The sequence below is a fragment of the Bufo gargarizans genome, chromosome 4 (assembly GCF_014858855.1).
Source record: "Bufo gargarizans isolate SCDJY-AF-19 chromosome 4, ASM1485885v1, whole genome shotgun sequence".
Classification (NCBI taxonomy): Eukaryota; Metazoa; Chordata; class Amphibia; order Anura; family Bufonidae; genus Bufo; species Bufo gargarizans.
This window is the reverse complement of record NC_058083.1, coordinates 213,103,407-213,129,492: the sequence shown is the minus strand read 5'-3', so window position 1 is coordinate 213,129,492 and position 26,086 is coordinate 213,103,407. Positions and strand designations below refer to the sequence as shown.

General features: G+C 41.4%; 1 protein-coding gene across 1 annotated transcript in view; it reads left to right on the top strand.

Moving 5' to 3' along the window:
* Nucleotides 1-26,086, top strand: part of LOC122934071 (probable cation-transporting ATPase 13A4) — a 197,091-nt gene that overhangs the window by 50,773 nt on the left and 120,232 nt on the right. Inside the window, exons 6-8 of the mRNA XM_044289220.1 lie at nucleotides 17,500-17,569; nucleotides 18,534-18,668; nucleotides 24,853-24,925. Coding sequence (XP_044145155.1) covers nucleotides 17,500-17,569; nucleotides 18,534-18,668; nucleotides 24,853-24,925 — 278 coding nt within the window. The remainder of the gene's footprint in view (nucleotides 1-17,499; nucleotides 17,570-18,533; nucleotides 18,669-24,852; nucleotides 24,926-26,086) is intronic.

Below are 26,086 nucleotides of genomic sequence, written 5' to 3'. Positions count from 1 at the left end.
CTATTCTAGGGTAGAACGTAGAACTCTGTGATTAGCTTCAAATGCTTTAATAATCTTGCCAAAGAGATGTGTCCTTTCTTACCTTTTGTCATGGCTCAACATTTCTGACGATGTGTGGCACGAGACTGCCAAACAAAAAAAAGCAAACAAACATGATTTTGCCATACTCTGTCACAAGATGTTCATCCTATATGTTTATATGTGTGGTCACCCAGTCAATGTGATATTTGTTACAGCCTGACAAGGGTTTTGTCAGCATGTAGTGATATTGCACTGAATTTGTTGGATCAACTTGCAGGATAACAGGCCGAACTGGATGGACAAATATGGACTTATATACTATGTTATTACTATGTTACTAAGTGGAGTCCTTAACCCCTTAGGGACGCATGACGTACCGGTACGGCATGTTTCCCGAGTCCTTAAGGACCCATGACTAACCGGAAATGCAGGGGTTAATCGGAACAGGATGCCCGCTGAAATCATTCAGCAGCAAACCGCAGGTCAATTCAGGTTTGCAGCGCTTTCTGCAGTTTCTGATCCCCGCGGTCCCTGACCGCGGGGATCAGAAACTTTAAAATGCCCAAAATAAAGATTTTTCACACCCCTGAATGATTTTATGCCGCGGGTGGTGCAGGGGGGGGGTTGCAGGCGGTGCAGGCGGTGCATCAGTCGGGCGGTGCGGCAGGCGGAATCGCGATCCCCCGCCCACCTCCTCTTAAATATTCAATGGCGTCCAGTGGGTATACCAGGGTATGGAAAGGGTTAACAGTCAGGGAGAGCCCTCCCTCTCCCATTGGGGGCTGCTGTGCCTTTGCAGCCCCCAGACAGGATGGGGTCACAGAGGGAGGGAGCCCCCCTCCTTCCCCTTCCCCGTCTGCTCAGTTGTGGCAGACGGGAAAGGTTCCCATGGCAACAGGACGCCTTTTCAGGCATCCTGCTGTCCATGGTGCTGAACAGATCTGTGCTAAAGGCATAGATCTGTTCAGACAAAGTGTAAGTAAAATACAGCACAATACACTATATAGTGTACTGTATTATACAGACATCAGACCCACTGGATCTTCAAGAATCAAGTCGGTCTGTGTCAGAAAAATGTAAAAAAAAGTGAAAAAAAGTAAAGATAAAAAGAAAAACATTTATCACTGAATAAAAATGAAAAAAATAAAATACACTACACATATTAGGTATCGCCGCGTCCATAACGACCTGATCTATAAAACGGTCATGTTACTTTCCCCGCACGGTGAACGCCATAAAAATAAAAAAAAAACTATGAGGAAATTGAAATTTTGCCCACCTTACTTCCCAAAAAAAGGCAATCAAACCGTCATCTCATCCTGCAAAAATCATACCCTACCCAAGATAATCGCCCAAAAACTGAAAAAAAAAAAAACTATGGCTCTTAGACTATGGAAACACTAAAACATGATTTTTTTTTTTTGTTTCAAAAATGAAATCATTGTGCTAAACTTACATAAATAAAAAAAAAGTATACATATTAGGTATTGAAGCATCCGTATCGACCGGCTATATAAAAATATCACATGACCTAACCCCTCAGATGAACACCGTAAAAAATATAAAAATAAAAACGGTGTAAAAAAGCCATGTTTTGTCATCTTGCGTCACAAAAAGTGTAATAGCAAGCAATCAAATAGTCATATGCACCCCAAAATATTGCCAATCAAACCGTCATCTCATCCCACAAAAAATGAGATCCTACCTAAAATAATCGCCCAAAAACTGAAAAAACTATGGCTCTCAGACTATGGAGACACTAAAACATGATTTTTTTTTGTTTCAAAAATGAAATCATTGTGTAAAACTGACATAAATAAAAAAATTGTATACATATTAGGTATCACCACGTCTGTGACAACCTGCTCTATAAAAATACCACATGATCTAACCTTTCAGATGAATGTTGTAAATAACAAAAAAATAAAAACGTGCCAAAAAAGCTATTTCTTGTTACCTTGCCTCACAAAAAGTGTAATATAGAGCAACCAAAAATCATATGTACCCTAAACTGGTACCAACAAGTCTTCCACCCTATTCCGTATTTTCTAAAATGGGGTCACTTTTTTGAGTTTTTACTCTAAGGGTGCATCAGGGGGGCTTCAAATGGGACATGGTGTCCAAAAAAAGTCTAGCAAAATCTGCCTTCCAAAAACCGTATGGCATTCCTTTCCTTCTGCGCCCTGCCGTGTGCCCGTACAGAAGTTTACGACCACATATGGGGTGTTTCTTTAAACTACAGAATCAGGGCCATAAATAATGAGTTTTGTTTGGCTTTTAACCCCTTTAACCCTAAAAAAAATATTAAAATGGAAAATCAGCCAAAAGTGAAATTTTGAAATTGTATCTTTTCCATGAAAAGATTTTCCATGAAATCTTGTGCAACACCTAAAGGGTTATCAACGTTTGTAAAATCAGTTTTGAATACCTTGAGGGGTGTAGTTTCTTAGATGGGGTCACTTTTATGGAGTTTGTACTCTAGGGGTGCATCAGGAGGGCTTCAAATGGGACATGGTGTAAGTTAACCAGTCCAGCAAAATCTGCCTTAAAAAAACCAACCGGCGCACCTTTCCCTCCACACCCTACTGTGTGCCCGTACAGTAGTTTATGGTCACATATAGGGTGTTTATGTAAACTACAGAATCGAGGCAATAAATATAGCATTTTGTTTGGCTGTTAACCCTTGCTTTGTTACTGGAAAAAATGTATTAAAATAGAAAATTTGCCCAAAAATCGAAATTCAGAAATTTTAGCACCATTTGCCATTAATTCTTGTGGAACACCTAAAGGGTTAAAGACGTTTGTAAAATCAGTTTTGAATACCTTGAGGGGTTTAGTTTCTAGACTGGGGTAACTTCTGGGTGGTTTCTATTATGTTAGCCTCACAAAGTGACTTCAGACCTGAACTGGTCCCTAAAAAGTGGGTTTTTGAAAATTTCTGAAATATTTCAAGATTTTCTTCTAAACTTCTAAGCCTTGTAACATCCCCCAAAAATAAAATATCATTCCCAAATTGATCCAAACATGAAGTAGAAATATGGAGAATGTAAAGTAATAACTATTTTTGTAGGTATTACTATGTATTATAGAAGTAGAGAAATTTATACTGGGAAATGTGCCATTTAAAAAAAAAAAATGGTGAATTTGGTATTTTTTTATAAATGAAAAAGATTTTTTTTAACTTCATTTTACCAGTTCCATGAATATATGACGGAAAAACTATCTCAGAATGGCCTGGATAAGTCAAAGCGTTTTAAAGTTATCAGCACTTAAAGTGACACTGGTCAGATTTGCAAAAAATTTCCTTAAGGTGAAATAGGGCTGAGTCCTTAAGGGGTTAAATGGTCACTAACTTTTTATTCAACTTTGCATAAATCAATAGCACAAGCAACCACAATAAACTTTGTAATATGTCTTATCAGTCAAAAATGTCTAGGTATCACATTATCAGCTGTTTACTAGAGATGAGCGGCAGGGTCAATATTCAAATTTGTGATATTTTGAAAATATTTGGGCGAATATTCATCATATATTTGCAAATTCCAGAATTTGTAATCGTTATCTCAGTCATTATTTTCTTGATTGCGTATATCGGCAATTGAAATATTTGCGATAAAAATTTCAATCAACACTACTTCTAAAGTCAAAGATATTGCAGCCATCTCATTGGCCCACGAGCTAGAAGCAGGGAGGGATCATGTGTACTGTTTAAAAAAAATCTTGAATATTTGAAATTATGAATATATATCACTATATTCAAAATATTCTCGAATTCTCGAAGTGCCGATATTCACAATAAAAATTTTCAATTCGAATATTCGTGATCAACACTACTGTTTACCTCTCTCTCTCGCCAATTGCTTTACTTTGAAAAAGTGTCTTAAACCTGTCCAACAGGACAGGATCAGCTCACTGAGTGATCATATTGCACATGTCAATGCAAGTCTATGGAGAAGAGAAGGGGAAGGAGTGAGCAGGAGCTGAATGAGACACAAACAGGCAATCAAACTTCTGCAGTTACATTGGCTGAGGTATAAACTTCCTAAATGCTTTATTCGCAACCATACAGATCAGTACTTCTCTTTAAAGTCCTCAATTGCCCTGGGGCTTCTTCTGAGTGAGTAAAAGAATGTTAGGAGCAGATTTGTTTATACTTTCTGTGTGCAGTGGATGGCAGCTAGTATCTACCCACCAAGTCTGGGATAACTACAAACTATATGTTCAGCATGCACAGCAAATAACTACTATAAGGTACAAGTCATATAAGAGCCATAAATAGTGCTATTCCTCATGTACACACACTATACTACTGATTAATGCAAAGTTTGTTGAAGGGTTAATTATACTTTAACCAAATTCAAGCTAAGGTATGAGTAGACATGTGTATTCTGCAACACTTTGCAATTGATCAAGTTTTCCCAAGCAAATAAGAAGTCACAACCAAATCATGTTACAAATAAACTATCTTCCCTATGTGTATATATATATATATATATATATATATATATATACACTCACCTAAAGAATTATTAGGAACACCTGTTCTATTTCTCATTAATGCGATTATCTAGTCAACCAATCACATGGCAGTTGCTTCAATGCATGTAGGGTTGTGGTCCTGGTCAAGACAATCTCCTGAACTCTAAACTGAATGTCAGAATTGGAAATTAAGGTGGGCTTCAACAGCAGAAGACCCCACCGGGTACCACTCATCTCCACTTCAAATAGGAAAAAGAGGCTACAATTGGCACGAGCGCACCAAAATTGGACTGTTGAAGACTGGCAAAATGTTGCCTGGTCTGATGAGTCTCGATTTCTGTTGAGACATTCAAATGGTAGAGTCCGAATTTGGCGTAAACAGAATCAGAACATGTATCCATCATGCCTTGTTACCACTGTGCAGGCTGGTGGTGGTGGTGTAATGGTGTGGGGGATGTTTTCTGGGCACACTTTAGGCCCCTTAGTGCCAATTGGCCATCGTTTAAATGCCACGGGCTACCTGAGCATTGTTTCTGACCATGTGCATCCCTTCATGACCACCATGTACCCATCCTCTGATGGCTACTTCCAGCAGGATAATGCACCATGTCACAAAGCTCGAATCATTTCAAATTGGTTTCTAGAACATGACAATGAGTTCACTGTACTAAAATTGCCCCCACAGTCACCAGATCTCAACCCAATAGAGCATCTTTGAGATGTGGTGGAACGGGAGCCTCGTGCCCTGGATGTGCATCCCTCAAATCTCCATCAACTGCAAGATGCTATCCTATCAATATGGGCCAACATTTCTAAAGAATGCTATCAGCACCTTGTTGAATTAATGCCACGTAGAATTAAGGCAGTTCTGAAGGTAAAAGGGGGTCCAACACTGTATTAGTATGGTGTTCCTAATAATTCTTTAGGTGAGTGTATATCTATATATATCTATATCTATATATATCCATAGAAAAGGTCAGACAGCACTCCCTTGACATGCAGCTATAGCTGTAAGGTGCCCGCGGTGGTCCCTCGATTTAGGACGAAGACAGCAATGAAAATCCGCAGCACTCCTTGAAGTATAAAAAATGTGTAATTTTATTCACACATGTCAAAATTTGACAACATTTCGGTTCTCTCACAGAACCTTTCGCAAGTCAGGTGAACATAAAGTGCATATGTGCAAGTATAAGTACATCATCACATTGTTACCAATTAATTCATCAACCAATACAAAACCAGTACACTCCCATATTTAAGGCATGTTACAATTCATTCATTAACTCCATGTGTACAGATAAAGACGGATCGCAGTGCTTCCTCATCATTTCAATATCGATCATGATTATTCATCATCATACTGGGTGAATGAAAGTGCATAAGATAAAGTGCAAAGGGCAGTGTAAATCCTACATACTAAAATACATTGCTGTGGATTAATGTGATGAAACAGAAGGAGATGGCGTCTAAACTTCTATGGAGGCACGCCACTGCTCCGCGTCTCTTCCTCCTCAGTGCGCATGTGTCGATTCCTTCCCCACTAACGATGCAGTACATAACCCCTATGCGTCATCCGTAGGCGGAGACCCAGCGTCATGACGTCAGATCCACTCCGTCAGCGCCTAACACGCGCGCACGCGTGCCAGTACGCTGCAGCAGTAATCCGAGCCCTGTCACAGGTCTATTCCGCCATTTTTCATTAGGGAACTCATTTGGGCAATATCTTGCGCCTCTTTCTCCTTCTATTCCCTCTTCCCACTTACCAACCAGCAAAGGTAAACGCCTGAATCATACTTTCAAAGAGTACAATTGTACAAAATACATCACATTATGACGTGAATCAATCCATGTAACATTCATTGGGTCCACCCCATACAGCATGCTAGATACAACAGAGATAGGAACAGCAGAGAGGTATTAACTAACCATCCCTCCTGTCACCCTAAATTCGACATTTAACCCTTTGGGTTTCAAAGTATCCAACCGGAAGATCCACCTAAGCTCAGTTTTCTTTAAAATGGTTAATCGATCACCTCCTCTGTCTAATGGTCTTACATGATCCAAGATCATAAATCTCAGATCATTCTCCTTATGATTTTTAGGCGCTGACGGAGTGGATCTGACGTCATGACGCTGGGTCTCCGCCTACGGATGACGCATAGGGGTTATGTACTGCGTCGTTAGTGGGGAAGGAATTGACACATGCGCACTGAGGAGGAAGAGACGCGGAGCAGTGGCGTGCCTCCATAGAAGTTTAGACGCCATCTCCTTCTGTTCCATCACATGAATCCACAGCAATGTATTTTAGTATGTAGGATTTACACTGCCCTTTGCACTTTATCTTATGCACTTTCATTCACCCAGTATGATGATGAATAATCATGATCGATATTGAAATGATGAGGAAGCACTGCGATCCGTCTTTATCTGTACACATGGAGTTAATGAATGAATTGTAACATGCCTTAAATATGGGAGTGTACTGGTTTTGTATTGGTTGATGAATTAATTGGTAACAATGTGATGATGTACTTATACTTGCACATATGCACTTTATGTTCACCTGACTTGCGAAAGGTTCTGTGAGAGAACCGAAACGTTGTCAAATTTTGACATGTGTGAATAAAATTACACATTTTTTATACTTCAAGGAGTGCTGCGGATTTTATTTGCTATATATATATATATATATATACACTACGTGCAGAATTATTAGGCAAATGAGTATTTTGACCACATCATCCTCTTTATGCATGTTGTCTTACTCCAAGCTGTATAGGCTCGAAAGCCTACTACCAATTAAGCATATTAGGTGATGTGCATCTCTGTAATGAGAAGGGGTGTGGTCTAATGACATCAACACCCTATATCAGGTGTGCATAATTATTAGGCAACTTCCTTTCCTTTGGCAAAATGGGTCAAAAGAAGGACTTGACAGGCTCAGAAAAGTCAAAAATAGTGAGATATCTTGCAGAGGGATGCAGCACTCTTAAAATTGCAAAGCTTCTGAAGCGTGATCATCGAACAATCAAGCGTTTCATTCAAAATAGTCAACAGGGTCGCAAGAAGCGTGTGGAAAAACCAAGGCGCAAAATAACTGCCCATGAACTGAGAAAGGTCAAGCGTGCAGCTGCCAAGATGCCACTTGCCACCAGTTTGGCCATATTTCAGAGCTGCAACATCACTGGAGTGTCCAAAAGCACAAGGTGTGCAATACTCAGAGACATGGCCAAGGTAAGAAAGGCTGAAAGACGACCACCACTGAACAAGACACACAAGCTGAAACGTCAAGACTGGGCCAAGAAATATCTCAAGACTGATTTTTCTAAGGTTTTATGGACTGATGAAATGAGATTGAGTCTTGATGGGCCAGATGGCTGGATTGGTAAAGGGCAGAGAGCTCCAGTCCGACTCAGACGCCAGCAAGGTGGAGGTGGAGTACTGGTTTGGGCTGGTATCATCAAAGATGAGCTTGTGGGGCCTTTTTGGGTTGAGGATGGAGTCAAGCTCAACTCCCAGTCCTACTGTCAGTTTCTGGAAGACACCTTCTTCAAGCAGTGGTACAGGAAGAAGTCTGCAAGGTAAGAAAAACATGATTTTCATGCAGGACAATGCTCCATCACATGCATCCAAGTACTCCACAACGTGGCTGGCAAGAAAGGGTATAAAAGAAGAAAATCTAATGACATGGCCTCCTTGTTCACCTGATCTGAACCCCATTGAGAACCTGTGGTCCATCATCAAATGTGAGATTTACAAGGAGGGAAAACAGTACACCTCTCTGAACAGTGTCTGGGAGGCTGTGGTTGCTGCTGCACGCAATGTTGATGGTGAACAGATCAAAACACTGACAGAATCCATGGATGGCAGGCTTTTGAGTGTCCTTGCAAAGAAAGGTGGCTATATTGGTCACTGATTTGTTTTTGTTTTGTTTTTAAATGTCAGAAATGTATATTTGTGAATGTTGAGATGTTATATTGGTTTCACTGGTAAAAATAAATAATTGAAATGGGTATATATTTGTTTTTTGTTAAGTTGCCTAATAATTATGCACAGTAATAGTCACCTGCACACACAGATATCCCCCTAAAATAGCTAAAACTAAAAACAAACTAAAAACTACTTCCAAAAATATTCAGCTTTGATATTAATGAGTTTTTTGGGTTCATTGAGAACATGGTTGTTGTTCAATAATAAAATTAATCCTCAAAAATACAACTTGCCTAATAATTCTGCACTCCCTGTATATATATATATATATATATATATATATATATATATATAATTATTATTATTATTATTATTATTATTATTATTATTATTATTATTATTATTATTTACCACTATTGCTTGGATCAAGTAACCTCAGGAAAATCCATGAGGTGAGATAATATTCATCAAGTGATCCATTTAACTTCTCAGAAGGAACAGTTTAAATTAATTTCAGTTTCTGGTAGAGTGGCCAAATATGCATTATGAATCTATGTTAAAGTTGATGAAAGTCACAAAACAAGTGGGGGAGAATTACTAAGAACGCGTGAAATAACCACCAGTTCATTGGGTGAAAGCATCAATGGTGCAGACACAAAAATCATTATTTCTGAGCAGCAGATAATTTCTGCTAACCATAAACAATAAATCTGCATGTATGCTAATGAGATTACTCATCACAATACAGAGGAGATAATTGCTGCATTTGAATGCAGCTTTTACCTCCTCGCATGAGCATTAGTGTTGCTCCAACATGCTTAGCCGAATACCGCATGTACTCGAGCGCAATGCTCGAGTCTCGTCCCCACACATTTCTTGCCTGCTACGCAGCCAATAAAGGTACAGCTATGTACTGCCCTCACTGTACTGCCGTAGCCATTTTGGTAGCTGGCATTACAGTGATTGGCCGGTACACGTCATCGGGTGCCATATATCAACCCATGACGCGTATTTGGCTCAGTCTTAGTCAGGGAGAGCTGTGCTAAGGAAGGGACAGACAGTGTAGGGAGTGATATGGGAATATTTTTATTAAAAAAAACTTTTCAGAGACCCAAAAGTCCTTTTAAGGACTATTGTGTGTGTCAGCAATATATATTTTTAGCACATCCTGCGCTGAATACCGTGAAGACAGCTAAATTAGCTGCGTCACATCTCCTATTTAAAGTTTGCGCATCCAAAATATATCTGTGACATCCAGTGTACTTTTTCCGTAAATGGTGTCTGCTGTGGATAGTGACATTACTGGTGCCACATCTGCAGTGTAACGTGTGGGCTAAAAAAAATTATCTGTAACATACAGTGTACTTTTTCAATAGACGGTGTCCACTTCTGACAGTGACATTACCCATGCCACATCTCCAGTGTAACGTGTGTGCATCAAAATTCTATCTGTAACATACAGTGTACTCTTTCTGTAGACACTGTGGACAGTGACATTAACGGTGGTACCTGTCCTGTATAACCTTTCCTCATCCAAAAAACCTGGGACATTCCCTGTAATTTTTTATTAGCCACTGGTGACAGCATTGACATTATCTGCGGGATGTCTCCTGTGTGATGTTTCCACATCTCAAATACCTTTTTAAAGTTATTTGCACATACACTTCCAAATCCTGCGCTACTGAACGTGTGACATACTTTCAAGCATATATAACATTTAATATGAAGAAGGTGAGCAGCAAAAGACGGGGAAGTGGCAAAGGAGCAAACAATAATCCCATACTCGGATACTCTGAGGACCTCTTTTCAGCGCCATTCCTTGATTTGGCCCTCTTACCAAGCACGCTTGAAGATGGACAGATCTTGTGCCCTGATTCCCAAACTCTTTAGCATCCACAGTCACAAGAAGATGACGGTGGGGAATGGCAATGAATTTTTAATGAGGTGGATGATGATGAGACACAGTTGCAAATAAGTCAACAGCAATTACTGTCTCAAGAGGTTGATGAAGAGGATGATACACAGTTGTAAATCACTGAGGTTGTGGTTAGGCCAACAAGTCATGAGGATGAGCAGAGTGAGAAAGTGGAAGAGGAGGTGGTGGACGATGAAGTCACTGACCCAACCTGGGAAGGTGGAAAGCTGAGCGGGGACAGCAGTACAGAGGGGGAGGGATCTGCAGCACCGCAACAGGCTGGGGGAGGCAGTGGGGTGGCAAAAGGGACAAGGCGGACCACTCCAAACAGGCCCTCAACTGTTCCCCGTAGCACTCCCCTTGCCAAGGGGTAGGTGTTCCACAGTATGGCGCTTTTTTGAGGAAAGTGCGAACGACAAAGGAAAAGTAGTTTGCAACCCGTGCCGTACCAAAATGAGCTGGGGCGTGAACACTAGCAACCTCACCACCACGAGCATGATCCGACACATTGCATCCAAGCACCGTAATAAATGGGACGAATGCCTCGGTACACATTCTGTGTCGGCGGGTCACACCACTGCCTCCTCTTCCCCTGTTTTATGTGCTGGCCAATGCCCTATCGAAGGCGCAGGCCCGGATGCCTCCCGCCCTGCACCTGAACCTTCGCAAGCACCATCAGCGACCAGATCGCATCCACTTCTGTGTCCCAGCACAGCATCCAAATATCTTTACCCCAGGCCTTTGAAGGCAAGCACAAATACCCAGCTACCCACCCACAAGCCATAGCACTAAATGTGCAGCTTTCCAAATTACTGGCCCTGGAAATGTAGACATTTAGGCTTGCGGGCACTGAGGCCTTCCGCAGCCTGATGTCGGCGGCTGTCCCGCATTATGCAGTCCCCAGCCACCACTATTTTTCAAGGTGCGCCATGCCGCCTTACACCAACATGTGTCCTGTAACATCACACATGCCCTGACCAACACAGTTACTTGGAAGGTCCACTTAACCACGGACACATGGACAAGTTCATTCGGCCAGGGATGCTACATTTCCTGACTGGGTGAACGTTGTGGAGGCCAGTAGTCATACCCTGTGATGGCACAGGTGCTACCGAGGCTAAGGATGGCAGGGCCCTACGTCGATCAGGGTTTCTGCCAGCATCTACGTTAGTGACTCCAACCCCCACTTCTCCTCCTCCACATCCTCCTCCACTTACACCTCCGAATTATCCGCGTGCAGCACCAGTCAGCCATCAGTCGTTGGGCTGTGCTGAAGCTGATATGCTTAGGGGACAAACAACACACCGCCGCAAAGCTGTGGCAGTGGATAGAGACCAGACTGAACTGTGGCTGTTGCCACTCAACCTAGAACCAGGCATGGTTGTGTCTGATAATGGCCGTAAATTGGTGATGGCTTTGGAGCTCGGCGAGCTCACACACATCCCATGCCCTAGCCCAAGTCTTAAACCTAGCGGTTTAGCGGTTTCTCAAAACCTTCCCCAATTTGCCTGAGCTACTGGTGAAGGTGCACCGCAAGTGTGCACATTTTCACAAGTCATCAACAGCTTCAGCCGATCTGTCAATGCTGCAGCAGCGCTGGAAATTGCCAGCTTACCGGCTTTTGTGCGACGTGAGCACATGCTGGAACTCGACGTTCCACGCGTTGGCCAGTCTTTGTTAGCAGCAGAGGGCAGTAGTGGAATACAAGCTGCAACATTGTCATCGCCTTTCCAGTCAGCTTCCGCTATTCACAAGTGAGGAGTAGGCATGGATGTCTGACCTCTGTGAGGTTTTAAAAAACTTTGAGGAATCAACACAGATGGTGAGCGGTGATAATGTTATTTTCAGCGTAACTATCCCACTTCTGTGTCTAATAAAACGCTTGCTGCTCAGAATTTAGGACGATGCTTTGCATGTGGAAGAGTTGGAAATTGGGGAAGACATTACACAGGGTGATAGCCAGACTACCCTCAGTTCAGTCTTCTCAGCGCGAATGGGACGATGAAGAGGAGGAGGAGCAGGAGACTGTTGCCTCCGCTACAACGGGTTATACTCATGGAAGTTTAATTCCATCTGTTCTGCGTGGGTGGGCAGAAGAGGAGGAAGAGGATGAGGCGATTGAGAGTCATCCTCCTGATGACGACAGCGAAGCCTTGCCTGTTGGTACTCTGGCACACATGGCTGACTTCATGTTAGCATGCCTTTCCCGCGACCCATGCGTTATACGCATTTTAGACAACACAGATTACTGGTTGTTTACCCTTCTTGGCCCTTGCTACAAAGATAAATTCTCATCTCTCATTCATCTGGTGGATATGATGAGCAAAATGGTGCAATACCAGAAGGTCCTTGTTTAAAAATTGCTCCAAAAATTTCCATCTGAAACACTAAAGGCAGAGTCCGTAGTTCCTTGGCCAACTGAGGAGGGGAGACACGGGGAACACACAGCACTTCCAACAGAGGCAGGGCAACACTCTCCAAAGCCTGGCACAGTTTCATGACACCCCGCCAGCACCCTCACCCTGATGCACAGCCTACTGTCACAAGGAGAAAACATTTTGACAGATGGTAAAGTAGTTCATAGCAGACCATGTCAGCATCCTCAATGATCCCTCAGTGCCTTTCAACTACTGGGTGTCCAAGCTGGACATATGGCACGAGCTGGCGCTCTACGCCTTGGAGGTGCTGGCCTGCCCTGCCACCAGCGTTTTGTCTGAGCGGGTATTTAGTGCTGCTGGTGGCATTATAACAGATAAGTGTATCCGCCTGTAAACTGAAAATGCTGATAGGGTGACTCTTATAAAAACGAACAAGGTCTGGATTCACCTTGACTTCTCGACTACACCAGAGGAAAGCTGATGAACATAAAGGCACTTTAAATGTGTTCTTTATATTGTACTGAATACACTGTATTCCCATGCACCCCTTCCACCACAAAAAAGGGGTCTATAGTTGAATCTTCCTTTTCTCATCCTCCTTCTCCTCTTCCATCATATCAAAATGCTTATTTGTCGTATATAATGCCCTTGCATATATGCCCTCGCATACAATGTTTTACAGGTTCAGCTCACCAGCATGTCCTCACCTAAAATCTTTTACAGGGTCAGCTCACCTGCAGGCCCTTGCAAATAATGTTTTACAGGGTCAGCTCACCTGCAGGCCCTCACCTTCAACCTTTAAGAAGGTCAGCTCACCTGCAGGCCCTCGCATATAATGTTTTACAGGGTCAGCTCATCTGCAGTCCCTTGCATATAATGTTTTACAGGGTCAGCTCACCTGCAGGCCCTCACCTGCAACCTTTTAGAGGATCAGCTCATCTGCAGGCCCTCACCTACAATCTTTTAGAGGGTCAGCTCACCTGCAGGCGCTTGCATATAATGTTTTACAGGGTCAGCTCACCTACAGGCTCTTGCATATAATGTTTTACAGGGTCAGGTCACCTGCAGGCCCTCACCTACAATCTTTTACAGGGTCAGTTCAACTGCAGGCCCTCAACCATAATTTTTTTTCGATGGTCAGCTCAGCAGCAGACCCTCATCCCTAATGTTTTAGAGGGTCAGCTCAGCAGAAGGCCCTCGGCCATAATGTTTTAGATGGTCAGATCAGCAGACCCTTGCTCCAAATGTTTTTGAGGGTCACCAGCAGGCCATCAATCATATTTTTTAAATGTGTGTATGATGCCCTCCCTTATGTGTAACAATTGGTGTATTGTTGTGCCACTTCCTTGTAATTTTTTGCAGCCCGTTCACTTAGTGCATAGGCTTTTTGAGTGTATGAGTCCCACTACCTGGACAATTGTACCACAATATGAATGAGGCCGTCCATTATGTGATATACAGGTTGTATACGAATGCCTCTTCCTTGTAATTTTTGGTAGTACTTGCAACTTTACATATAAGTAAATATACAGGAATGTTTCCTAACATTTTTTTTCGCTAAAATCAATTTTAGCTTTGGTTTTGCGCGTATTATTGTCAGTCTGTAACAGTGGTGTACTACTCGGATAACATCATTCCCAGCAGCGACCTGGGAGTCCAAGATGCATCCAGACATCCTCCCCGTGCTGTTCCCAAACTATTTTTGTGGTGTTTCCATCAATTTCTGACCTTTTCCTATGAACCAGACACCCTCCCCTCTTCAGAACAGGGGGTGAAGGTTTAATGCTTGGGTTCTCCCATTGACTTCCATTGTGCGCGGGTGCTCGGTAGAGCACCTGAGCATTCCAAGATGTTCAGCCTGAGCACCCAAACCCTTTGGTGTTTGATCAACTCTAACGAGCATGTAGTTATCGGGAAAAAATTGCGTAAAGGGACCTTTAGACAGGCTTTGTAGACATGGCCTAAATTTATCACAGTGGCCTATAAGGGATGATAAATTTGTCTGCAACAGAAATTCACATCAGAATTGTGGAGCAATTTGGGGCCAAAATGGCACACCTTAATCATATATATTGCCCCCAATTTGCACTAAATATTTCATTTTACGACGATATCTAGGTGCCCTCACATTGGTAAATGTGGTTTATTATATAAAAAAATAAAAATAAAGTGGCCTAAATGGGAGGAAATGCAAAAACAAAACAAAAAACACTGTGGCGTGTTTATAACCAGGGGAGCAATTCCTCCGCATTTGATCTGGTGCTAGCGGCAATCCACAGTAAAAATGCATACAATGGAGGATGTCGGCAGCGGATCACAATGGCTTCCTACACAAGATGGGATAATGTGTCGATGCAAATATAAAAGTACATAAATCACTGCGAAAGGTGCACTACAATGATATGCAACTGACAACACTGGCTAATCTCTCAGGCTGATGTTAAGAACTGAGACTTTAGCCGATGTATTCCTGTCAGAAACACATCGGAGCCCTTTATTTCAGTTATTTTTCTTGATATGTTTAGAATGCGCCATTGCGTACTGCTGGTAGCATTCTGTTGCACCTGGTAGCCTGTGTCACATGGCCTGTTATAGGTGGGGCTTACAGCCTTATCATCTCTCCCACTACCTGAGTGATTTCACTATGGAGGTATGTAGGAGCTTGGCCGTAAGTTGTATCTTAGCACCTCTCAGACCGTGTTCGCACACCGTAGGTAGTCTAGTGGTAGGAACCCATGCCACACTGAGATACCTTGACGGTGGTGCAATAGGGCTCCGATGTGTTCCTGACAGGAATACATTGGCTAAAGTCTCAGTTCTTAACATCAGCTTGTGGTGCACCTTTCGCAGTGATTTATGTTTTATTATATACAGTGGAAAATGCTTGCTATATGATACAGGACCCAGGAGTCACTAGTGATCTGAATTTTAATCCGATTTCAACTTCGAGTTTTATGACTCTGGCCTTAGTAAGAACCACCATGGCAACATTGGTGCTTCTGGTGCTTCTAAGCTTATTGTTAGTGAATACTGCTTTCTATTGACTTTGACTTCTGTGTGTTTAAAGATAACATTGACATTGCTAATTATTTGCTAAGCTTTTTTGTTGTTATTGGAAGTTATTATGAACAGCTGTAATTACGCCGCATGACTGCTATACAGTAGCTGATGTACTAGTAAACACTGAAGAGGGTGCAGCGATGCAGCCCCTTCAAATAGCTGATCAGCTGGGGTTGGTGGGAATCAGAACCCCACCAGTCCAATATCGATGACCTATCCTAAGATAGTTTATCGATATCTGTAACCTGGACATCCTCTTTAATAACTGTAGTATTCTATCCACTTTTATTACCCGAATCACCTGGTGGGTTTTCATGGCAACTGATACAGCAGCAGCTATGATACTATTTCCTTCAACTTTTTACATTAGTTGCATTACAGCATGCCACGTGAGAAATGTACTTGTGTAAGTGCTTTTGCCAACTTGGCAGACAAGTTTGACTTATCTTGAAGTTAAATCCTTTATTAATATATAGTATGGAGCTATTTGTAACTTGGCAAACATTAGTCATTGTGCTTGGATAATACCTCGCTTGTTGAGTTCTCAGAAGTTAAGAAACTAAACAATGTATAGCATTTCTTCAGATTTCTGCACTTAGAGATACTTTCTAAATGAAAAGCTTTTTAAATATTTAGATGTGGTATAACAATCAGTGACTGGCCAAGAGCAAAAGCCAGACACCCTTTCTATCCAAGTTCTTCGCTTCCAAATTTGCTTATGAGCTAGTCACATGTTGTTTACACACCCAGCTACTGTACAGGGACACTTCCATCAAACCATAGCTAAAGGTGTGTGTATATATACAGTATATATATATATATTTGCAAAAAATCCATCCAATATGTTTTTTTCTGCGACTGTCTCGTCGCAGTCGCAGCATGTCACATGTCACCATATATAAAATGATTGTGCAACATTGGTGCAACATCAATGTCGCTCGACACATGTAGCAGTGTAGTTGTTCCCTATGTGTCGTGTGACTTATTGTTGTGCAACACATCTCGTCGTGTAGCCCTAGCCGAAAGCTGACCTACAGCAGTGAAGAAAAATGCCTGGGTTGGAGATCTGGAGTAAAACTGTGTGTATGTGGAGACTAAGGGCCTGCGAGATTCTATTGGCTGATAAGGGACATGTGATCATGTGTATGGCAGTTGGGATATGAGTTAAAGACTTGCAGGCTTGTATTGGCTAATGCAGGTCATTTTGGGGAATATCTCAGGAACGGTACGTCCTAGAGAGTTGTTACCCCCACAAGATTTCTTTCCAGGTAGCAAGGGATGCATATACCAAGTTTTGTTGAAATCGAAGATTGTGTTTTTGAGTGATTGCGGAACATACATACGTCTTTCTTTTTATATATATACAGTATATATATATATATATATATAAATATATATATATATATATAGAAGTAAGGGAAAATTCACAGTAAGGCCGAATGCACACGGCCGTGTTTCACGGCCGTGAGCGGTCCGTGGTAACACAGGCCTGGAATTCCGACTGCGAGCAGGAGCGCACGGCGTCACTGGTTGCTATGACGCCGTGCGCTTCATGCAGCCGCTGTACAACAGTAATACACTGGTACGAGTGTGCATTCGGCCTAATACTTTTTATCTCAATATGAGACTTGGATTTCTTAAGAACTCAGTTTTTCTTCAGATTCTTTTTAGACCTTGTTAAATTTGCTCTAAATGCATCTAAATTTTCTTTTCCAGGAGAATTATCTGTGGTCCTAACGCTATTGAAGTTGAGATAACTCCAATTTGGAAACTGCTCATCAAAGAGGTTAACATGCTGTCAACATGACTTTCAATTCAACTCTCCCCCATCACTATTTCAATCCTATACAGTCCATTTAGTATTGCATGTGATTGTTGTGTGCTCTGGGAACTTACTGCTATTAACTGATGTTAATTTGCAATAACAGTCTAATGTGCTTGTCAAATAAAGAAAAGCTACAGAATTCTAGCATAAATTGGGCCACGGGGGCACTCCTGAAATTCCTATTACCCTACTGTTGTGATTTATCTCACCAAGGTCCGAAGTGACCGAAACGTCAAGACTAAGAGTCACAAAATAGCCATTCTTCTGCAATTGCTCATGTACTCATTGGAGGATATGTCACAATAAAATAATCATTTGCATCATAACCCTGAGTGTGCGGTGGTATCTCTCTTACTAAAATCCAGCGACAGGCAGAGGACAAGCAAAGCAAGACAATTGTGCAATATAGCAGGACACTAGACAACTAAAAACTATTGCTTATGCAACTACCCAAGGTGGAAGGTGCCCCAAATACCTGGCCAAACATTAAGAGCTTAGGGTGTGTACAGTCTATTGGCAGCAGAAAGAGAGATACGCCTAGAGATTGGCACTATTCTGATAGCCTTGCCCACTAGAAAAGAGCAGAAGGTCGCTGATGAGCACGAACTTCTGAAAAAATAGAACAGGGGACCCAGTGAGTGCTTTGTCAGCCATGCCCACTGGGGAGGAGAGACAGCAATGGGCACGGACTGCTGGCATAGCATGCATAAAAAATTCTGGTGTGTTCAACACTTTTTTTCTCTTACCGCAACAGTTTTGAAAATTGTCTAGAAAATTAGTGTGCCTAAGTATTGTGGAAAGCGCCAAATATATTTAATACTGCTAGAATTCAATACTTTTAACTAAGATTTTTGTTATTATGCATGAGAAATTCAAAATAATTCTGTAAACTGTACTCATGTTTGTATATTTTTGTCTTTGCTAGGTATTAAATCCTTATTATTTGTTTCAAGTGGCCAGTCTTAGTTTATGGTTGGCAGAAGGCTATATTGAATATTCCATAATTATCATAGTGATCACCGTGCTTTCCATCATTCTGACTATTTATGATCTTCGACAGGTATGGTATGCAGACAAACCCTAAGGCTGTATGATGAAAGTTATATTACAGCAATGTTACGTTAAAGGTATAGCTACTGATATGGTCACTACTATTAGGGCTATTTCACACGAGCGGATGCCGTGCGTGACATCCGCTCCGTGAATGAGAGCCAAGACCCGATGCGGACAGCAGAAGCACGGAGCATTAGCATGATTGATAATGCTCCGTGCCTCTCTGTGATCTCTTTACTACGAAATCACAGTGAGATAAAGTTGTCACTGTGATTTTGTAGTAAAGAGGTCACAGAGAGGCAAGGAGCATTATTAATCATGTTAATGCTCCGTGCTTCTGCCGGAGGCCATCGGGTCTTGGCTGTCATTCACGGAGCGGATGTCACGCACGGCATCCGCTCGTGTGAAATAGCCCTAATAGTAGTGACCATATCAGTAGCTATACCTTTAACGTAACATTGCTGTAAAATAACTTTCATCATAACTTCATTGGGGGGAGGGGGCTAGAAATAAAAGTTCTAACAATTAAATATAAAACATAATTATATTGCATTTTCATGGGCATTGGTTTTAAAGGGAACCTGTCACCTACTTTATGGTGCCCACCCATCCACCTATGAGTGACAGTTTTCTCCCAGGGAGAAAATTAAGAATAAAGCCTCATACACATGTCCGTGGAACACGGACCGTGAGATACTGGCCTGGATTCCTGCTGAGTACAGGAGCGCACGACATCATTGGTTGCTATGACGCCATGAACTTCATGCCACTGCTGCTGTACAGTAATACACTCGTATGATCTATACCGGTGCATTACTGTACAGCAGCGGCGGGACAAAGTGCATGGCGTCATAGCAACCAATGATGCCGTGCGCTCCTGTACTCAGCAGGAATCCAGGCCAGTATCTCACGGTCCGTGTTCCACAGACATGTGCAAAAGGCTTAATAGAGGGAGCTCATAAATGAGCCAATCTCTTCTCTAGCAGCGCATTACTCTGCTGTGCACTGTCAACATGCACAAGCTGTGGTGCAACGTGTGGTGACATATTTTTATTATTTTTTATTTTGTTTTTATTTTACTCATTGTGCCCTCATCAGGTTATACAAGATCTTTGGGGTACATTCAACTTTAGAATTTTTTTTTATGTATTGATGTATTATTAATGTAATTTTTCCTGTAGCTGGGTCTGACATATGTCAGCCCCAGTTCCAAGGGGAATGCAGCCCTCAGAAAGGTTGTACAGGGCTGTACAGCCTCACTCTAGAGCTCATCAGGGTCTGATATTACCCAGCATCTCACAAAGATTCTCATCCCCCAGCCATCGCATGACTACTGGAACCAGAGCAGGAAGTAGCAATGCCACTTCTTCATCTCTATACATAGCACTTGTTCAGCTCTGTATATACAGCGATAGGGAAGGTAGGGACTATGAAAAACCATCCTTGCTTTCTCTATGGGGTAACCTGCTATCACTGACTGGGGGCTCCTACAGCTTCATGATTAGCACACAGCTGCGGTCTCTATTTTAAAATGTCTGTGCAGAAATATGTGCCAACTGGATATATACAGGTCCTTCTAAAAAAATTAGCATATTGTGATAAAGTTCATTATTTTCTGTAATGTACTGATAAACATTAGACTTTCATATATTTTACATTCATTACACACAACTGAAGTAGTTCAAGCCTTTTATTGTTTTAATATTGATGATTTTGGCATACAGCTCATGAAAACTCAAAATTCTTATCTAAAAAAATTTGCATATCATGAAAAGGTTCTCTAAACGAGCTATTAACCTAATCATCTGAATCAACTAATTAACTCTAAACACCTGCAAAAAATTCCTGAGGCTTTTAAAACTCCCAGCCTGGTTCATTACTCAAAACCGCAATCATGGGTAAGACTGCCGACCTGACTGCTGTCCAGAAGGCCATCATTGACACCCTCAAGCAAGAGGGTAAGACACAGAAAGAAATTTCTGAACGAATAGGCTGTTCCCAAAGTGCTGTATCAAGGCACCTCAGTGGGAAGTCTGTGGAAAGGAAAAAGTGTGGCAGAAAACGCTGCACAACGAGAAGAGGTGACCGGACCCTGAGGAAGATTGTGGAGAAGGACCGATTCCAGACCTTGGGGGACCTGCGGAAGCAGTGGACTGAGTCTGGAGTAGAAACATCTAGAGCCACCACGTACAGGCGTGTGCAGGAAATGGGCTACAGGTGCCGCATTCCCCAGGTCAAGCCACTTTTGAACCAGAAACAGCGGCAGAAGCGCCTGACCTGGGCTACAGAGAAGCAGCACTGGACTGTTGCTCAGTGGTCCAAAGTACTTTTTTCGGATGAAAGCAAATTTTGCATGTCATTCGGAAATCAAGGTGCCAGAGTCTGGAGGAAGACTGGGGAGAGGGAAATGCCAAAATGCCTGAAGTCCAGTGTCAAGTACCCACAGTCAGTGATGGTCTGGCGTGCCATGTCAGCTGCTGGCGTTGGTCCACTGTGTTTTATCAAGGGCAGGGTCAATGCAGCTAGCTATCAGGAGATTTTGGAGCACTTCATGCTTCCATCTGCTGAAAAGCTTTATGGAGATGAAGATTTCATTTTTCAGCACGACCTGGCACCTGCTCACAGTGCCAAAACCACTGGTAAATGGTTTACTGACCATGGTATTACTGTGCTCAATTGGCCTGCCAACTCTCCTGACCTGAACCCCATAGAGAATCTGTGGGATATTGGAAAGAGAAAGTTGAGAGACGCAAGACCCAACACTCTGGATGAGCTTAAGGCCGCTATCGAAGCATCCTGGGCCTCCATAGCACCTCAGCAGTGCCACAGGCTGATTGCCTCCATGCCACGCCGCATTGAAGCAGTCATTTCTGCAAAAGGATTCCCAACCAAGAATTGAGTGCATAACCGAACATAATTATTTGAAGGTTGACTTTTTTTGTATTAAAAACACTTTTCTTTTATTGGTCGGATGAAATATGCTAATTTTTTTAGATAGGAATTTTGGGTTTTCATGAGCTGTATGCCAAAATCATCAAAATTAAAACTAATAAAAGGCTTGAACTACTTCAGTTGTGTGTAATGAATCTAAAATATATAAAAGTCTAATGTTTATCAGTACATTACAGAAAATAATGAACTTTATCACAATATGCTAATTTTTTTAGAAGGACCTGTATAGTCAACAGATGTTCAGCAAGCAGTTAAAGGAGTTGTCCCAGAATTACAACGTATAAAGCAAATAAAATAAAAAAATTGATTCAGCCGGATCAATTAATTTTCTGAAAAAATTTAGTTTGATCCGAATTTATATGCGGCAAATCGCGTTAAAAACTGCTATTTCCTGGCTACAGAGAGCCTTTATAGTGGTGTAGAACACTGTGCCTTCGAGTAACACGCATATGGAGTCTGCTCTGGTAGTGAAATAATACTGTGAGTCAGTATGACATGCAGATGACAGGCGTTGCTCTTAGAATCACTGCACACTTCACTTATTTGGGCAGTCACGGGGCCAAAACTGACAAATTACTCAAGTATGAACGCAGCCTTACAGATTGATGTTAGCGCCAAGAAGAAGCCACTCCTTTTACACTGTCGTCAGCTGATTCCACATAGATGTCTACAGACCCTGCTCTATTAAATGCTTATACAAGTAGAGCCCCCCGACAGAGTGGAGAGGGTGTCAGCAGTAAGTTTGTGTTAACGTCGCTAATTATTTTGCCCTCCCTCTAATCCGGCAGAACAATAACCCCCAAAAAACGGATCCTGTCTGTTGAGCATCCACCTTCACTCATTTGGTCAGTAAACCCCCAGTATTGCTAATGCCCAAAAAAATTCTCACTTCACCACACAACGGCAAATTCTTTTTTTGTGCCACTAATACATGCAAAAAAGGGGCTTTAGACCATATAACTGCACTGCTGAACAGCAAATAGGCCCTTATTTTTTTCCATTTATACACAACACAAAAGGCTTTAGAACATATAACTGCAACGCTGAACAGCAAAAAAAAATTCCTTTTTCCTCTTATACACACCACAAAAGGGCTTTAGAACATTTAACTGCACCACTGAATGGCAAATATATTTTTCTTTTTCACACTTATTTACTCCACAAAGGGCTCTAGAAGATATAACTGCACCGCTGAATGGCAAATAGGCCCTTATTTTTTTCCACTTATACACGACACAATAGGCTTTAGAATATATAACTGCACCTCTGAACGGCAAATATATTTTAATTTTCCCATCAATACATGCCACAAAAGGTATTAGAACATATAACTGCACCGCTAAACGGCAAATATATTTTCTTTTCCCACTAATACACAACAAAAAGTGCTGTAATTTAGCACTTCTTCACACATCGGCTAATAATCCCATTTTTACCACTAATACAAGGCAAAAAATGCTTTAGAACATATAACTGTACCGCAAAAGGGCAAATAAGATGTAGAAATATATACCTGTATCAAACAGCACTTGCACCCTAATAAGAACAGCTTTCTGGAATTACAGAGCTGTATAATGGCAATTTGGGTCCCAAGTCAATGTAGCATGGTGTACTAGGATTGTTCCTATTAGCCAGTCTGTAACCTCCCCTACTGAACCCTGTTCAGCATAAATGCTGTGGAATGATTCCTCCCTATCACCTTGATTAATCTTTCCCTGCACTTGTAAATCATTTTTTTAGCACAATTACGTTTTTACTAGCACTGTCCCTTGTGACTGCAGACTTCTCTCCCTGCACTAAGTACACTGGAAAATGGCAGAATCAAAGATGGCTATTTATAGGGCTGTGACATCCCAGGGATGGCTGGCTTCTTATTGCCTGTATGCATGGCATTATTGGTAATCCCACCTTCCCAGAGTTCCTTGCTCCATGTCCTTACACATGTCCTATCACGAAGCGTGAGTAAATTCGGATTCGGTGCAAATCGAATTTATCGTGAAATTTGGATCAAATTCCACTTCGTCAACTTCGATTTGCTCATCTCTAACAACGTATTTCACAATCACAGCATAAATAGGTGATAAGTGTCTGATTGTTGAAATTCTGGTGGATAGGACTCCCATCAATCATGAGACTAGTGGTACCATTTATGCCAGTTGAATGGAACACCAGTCAAGAATGCACACTAAGCCCCTATTGAAAGTCTTTATAATGACAATCCGGCCTTACCTCTATTTGTCTTAGTGACATTGCTCATCTAGCTTCACCCTGCCAGATGCAGTGATACTGCTTTGCACACTTATCTGTGATCCAGGTTATGTATTTTTGCTTTTTGATTAGTTTTTGTTTGTTTGTTTGTATGTCCTTTATGGTATTATTGCCTTTCAAGATGTATCGGGTAAATGATGTACAGGGAAGTGACAATGTGGTGTATGTATTGTACGCCAACTTGAATGTTTACCCTGTACATTCATGTCTTGCCTTAATAAACAAAGATTTGAATGAAAGAAAGAAAGAAAGTCTATGGGGCTGCCAGAGATTGGTGAACGCTGCACTCAGCTGTCTTCAACAATTGAAACGACTTTGGGGGAGACTTATCAAAGATCACTGCTCTGGAAAATGCACAGGCCTCATCCTCCAGCTGTCCATGTGCCTGGATAATTTTTTTGTCTTCCTGTGCACCTGAAAACAGACATGAATGAAAGTAAATGTGGTCGACCCTTGGTGCTGCTCACTCCCTTTTCAGAAAATGGCAAGGGCAGGTCAAAGATGCCACTTGCAACATAATTTGGCACAAGTATTGTTTAAATGGTTAGTTTACAACCTTTTTTGCCACTTTTCAGGGGCAAGGAGATGTTAAATCTCCCCCTATGTGTGGTAGGGCAGTGTGCATGCTCAGCTGATGCAACATTCAACTGGGAGACAGAACACAAGTTATTGGGGGTGGGGGGTGTCCTAGGGTAATATATTCATTCTGTCACAGCTCACACACATACTGTAGCATTCAAAAACTGTGGCAGATTACATGTCCCCTTTAATGTGTAGGATGTTCCTGTATTACATTACTTCAACCTGTGAAAGATATACACTATGGGAGTCAGAGTCAAATGTATGTAATTTACATCTTTGCTAGTGATTCATCTGTTCCTCATCTTTTTACCTTAATTATCTGAGTTCTTCTAAAGAACTAGTTCTTGAGAACAAGCTATTTACAGTATCTATGTATTTATCCTATATAGCAATCCGTAAAACTGAATCGACTGGTGGAGTCCAATAACAGCGCCGAGGTCACTGTGCACACTAGTGATGGTGGTAAGCCTCTCCAAATAGTCAATATGTATTGCTGTTACACTCTTTTAAAAAAGCTTTCTGGTTTTAGTGCATACAGTTTCACTGAATAACAAAAAGGTTATGTCATTTTCTTATACGTATATTCTTTATATTCATTATTGGTTTTATACCACGGTTTGCAGCTGCTGTATGAAAAGCTTCATGTGGCCTGAGTTACTGTACAGAGCAACCTTTTCTAAACAACCTTGAGCTTTTATGAATGCCACATGGCCAAGACATTTTATCTTATGGAAGTCATTAGGAAGAAATTTGTTTATTTAATACTATTTTAAATATTACAAATTGCTAATATTCCATGCTATTGTTTCTAAAAAAAAAAAAACTGGTTGTTTCCTAAATGGAGGGTTAATAAACACATAATATCATATTGGTAAAGTCTGTTATCTCTTTTGTAACAATACTGAACCCTTTGGTACTGCTCAGAGATTTCTGAAAATGTGACATAACATTCTTGGCAGAGAACAATTCAAATCAATGGGTCTATGCTTCGAATGTTTCATCAGATTCCTACTTATCACAGTACAGTAGATGATCACTCTCTAAGTGACCTTAGTCTAAAAACCATTTTAAAATCCACAGCATGCCCCTTATGGTCCATCCAATTATAATGGGGTTAATCTGAATGCAGTTTCAGTTTGGGATTTCTGTTACAGATTTTCTTCTGAAACATCCACAATGGATTTGCCTATGGCCAATCTGGAGCACACTTTTCTGTATTCATTGATTAAGTTTTTTTTTTGTTTTGTTTTTAACATTGAAACTGTAAAACATATTTTTAACAATTTAGTAAGGAATTATTACATTGCTGTTATTGCACAAGTGCTTCTCTTTTTCACTTTTCTCATTCGTTTAGCTACAGCAACTTACATGCAAGCACAATAAAAAATAAATAAAAAAAATCTGTCACCTGCAGTCTGCCTGTATTGCACATCGGTTCGGAGTTGGTAAAATACAGGCTGCCATAAACATTGGTCTGCAAGACAAAATATGGATAATTGGTGTGGTTATCTGCAGGCTGATTATAATTAGAGATGAGCGAATTTCTCAAAAATTAGATTCGGCCAGTTCGCTGAATTATCCCGAAAAATTTGCTTTGATCCGAATTAATTTGCGACGCTGCAT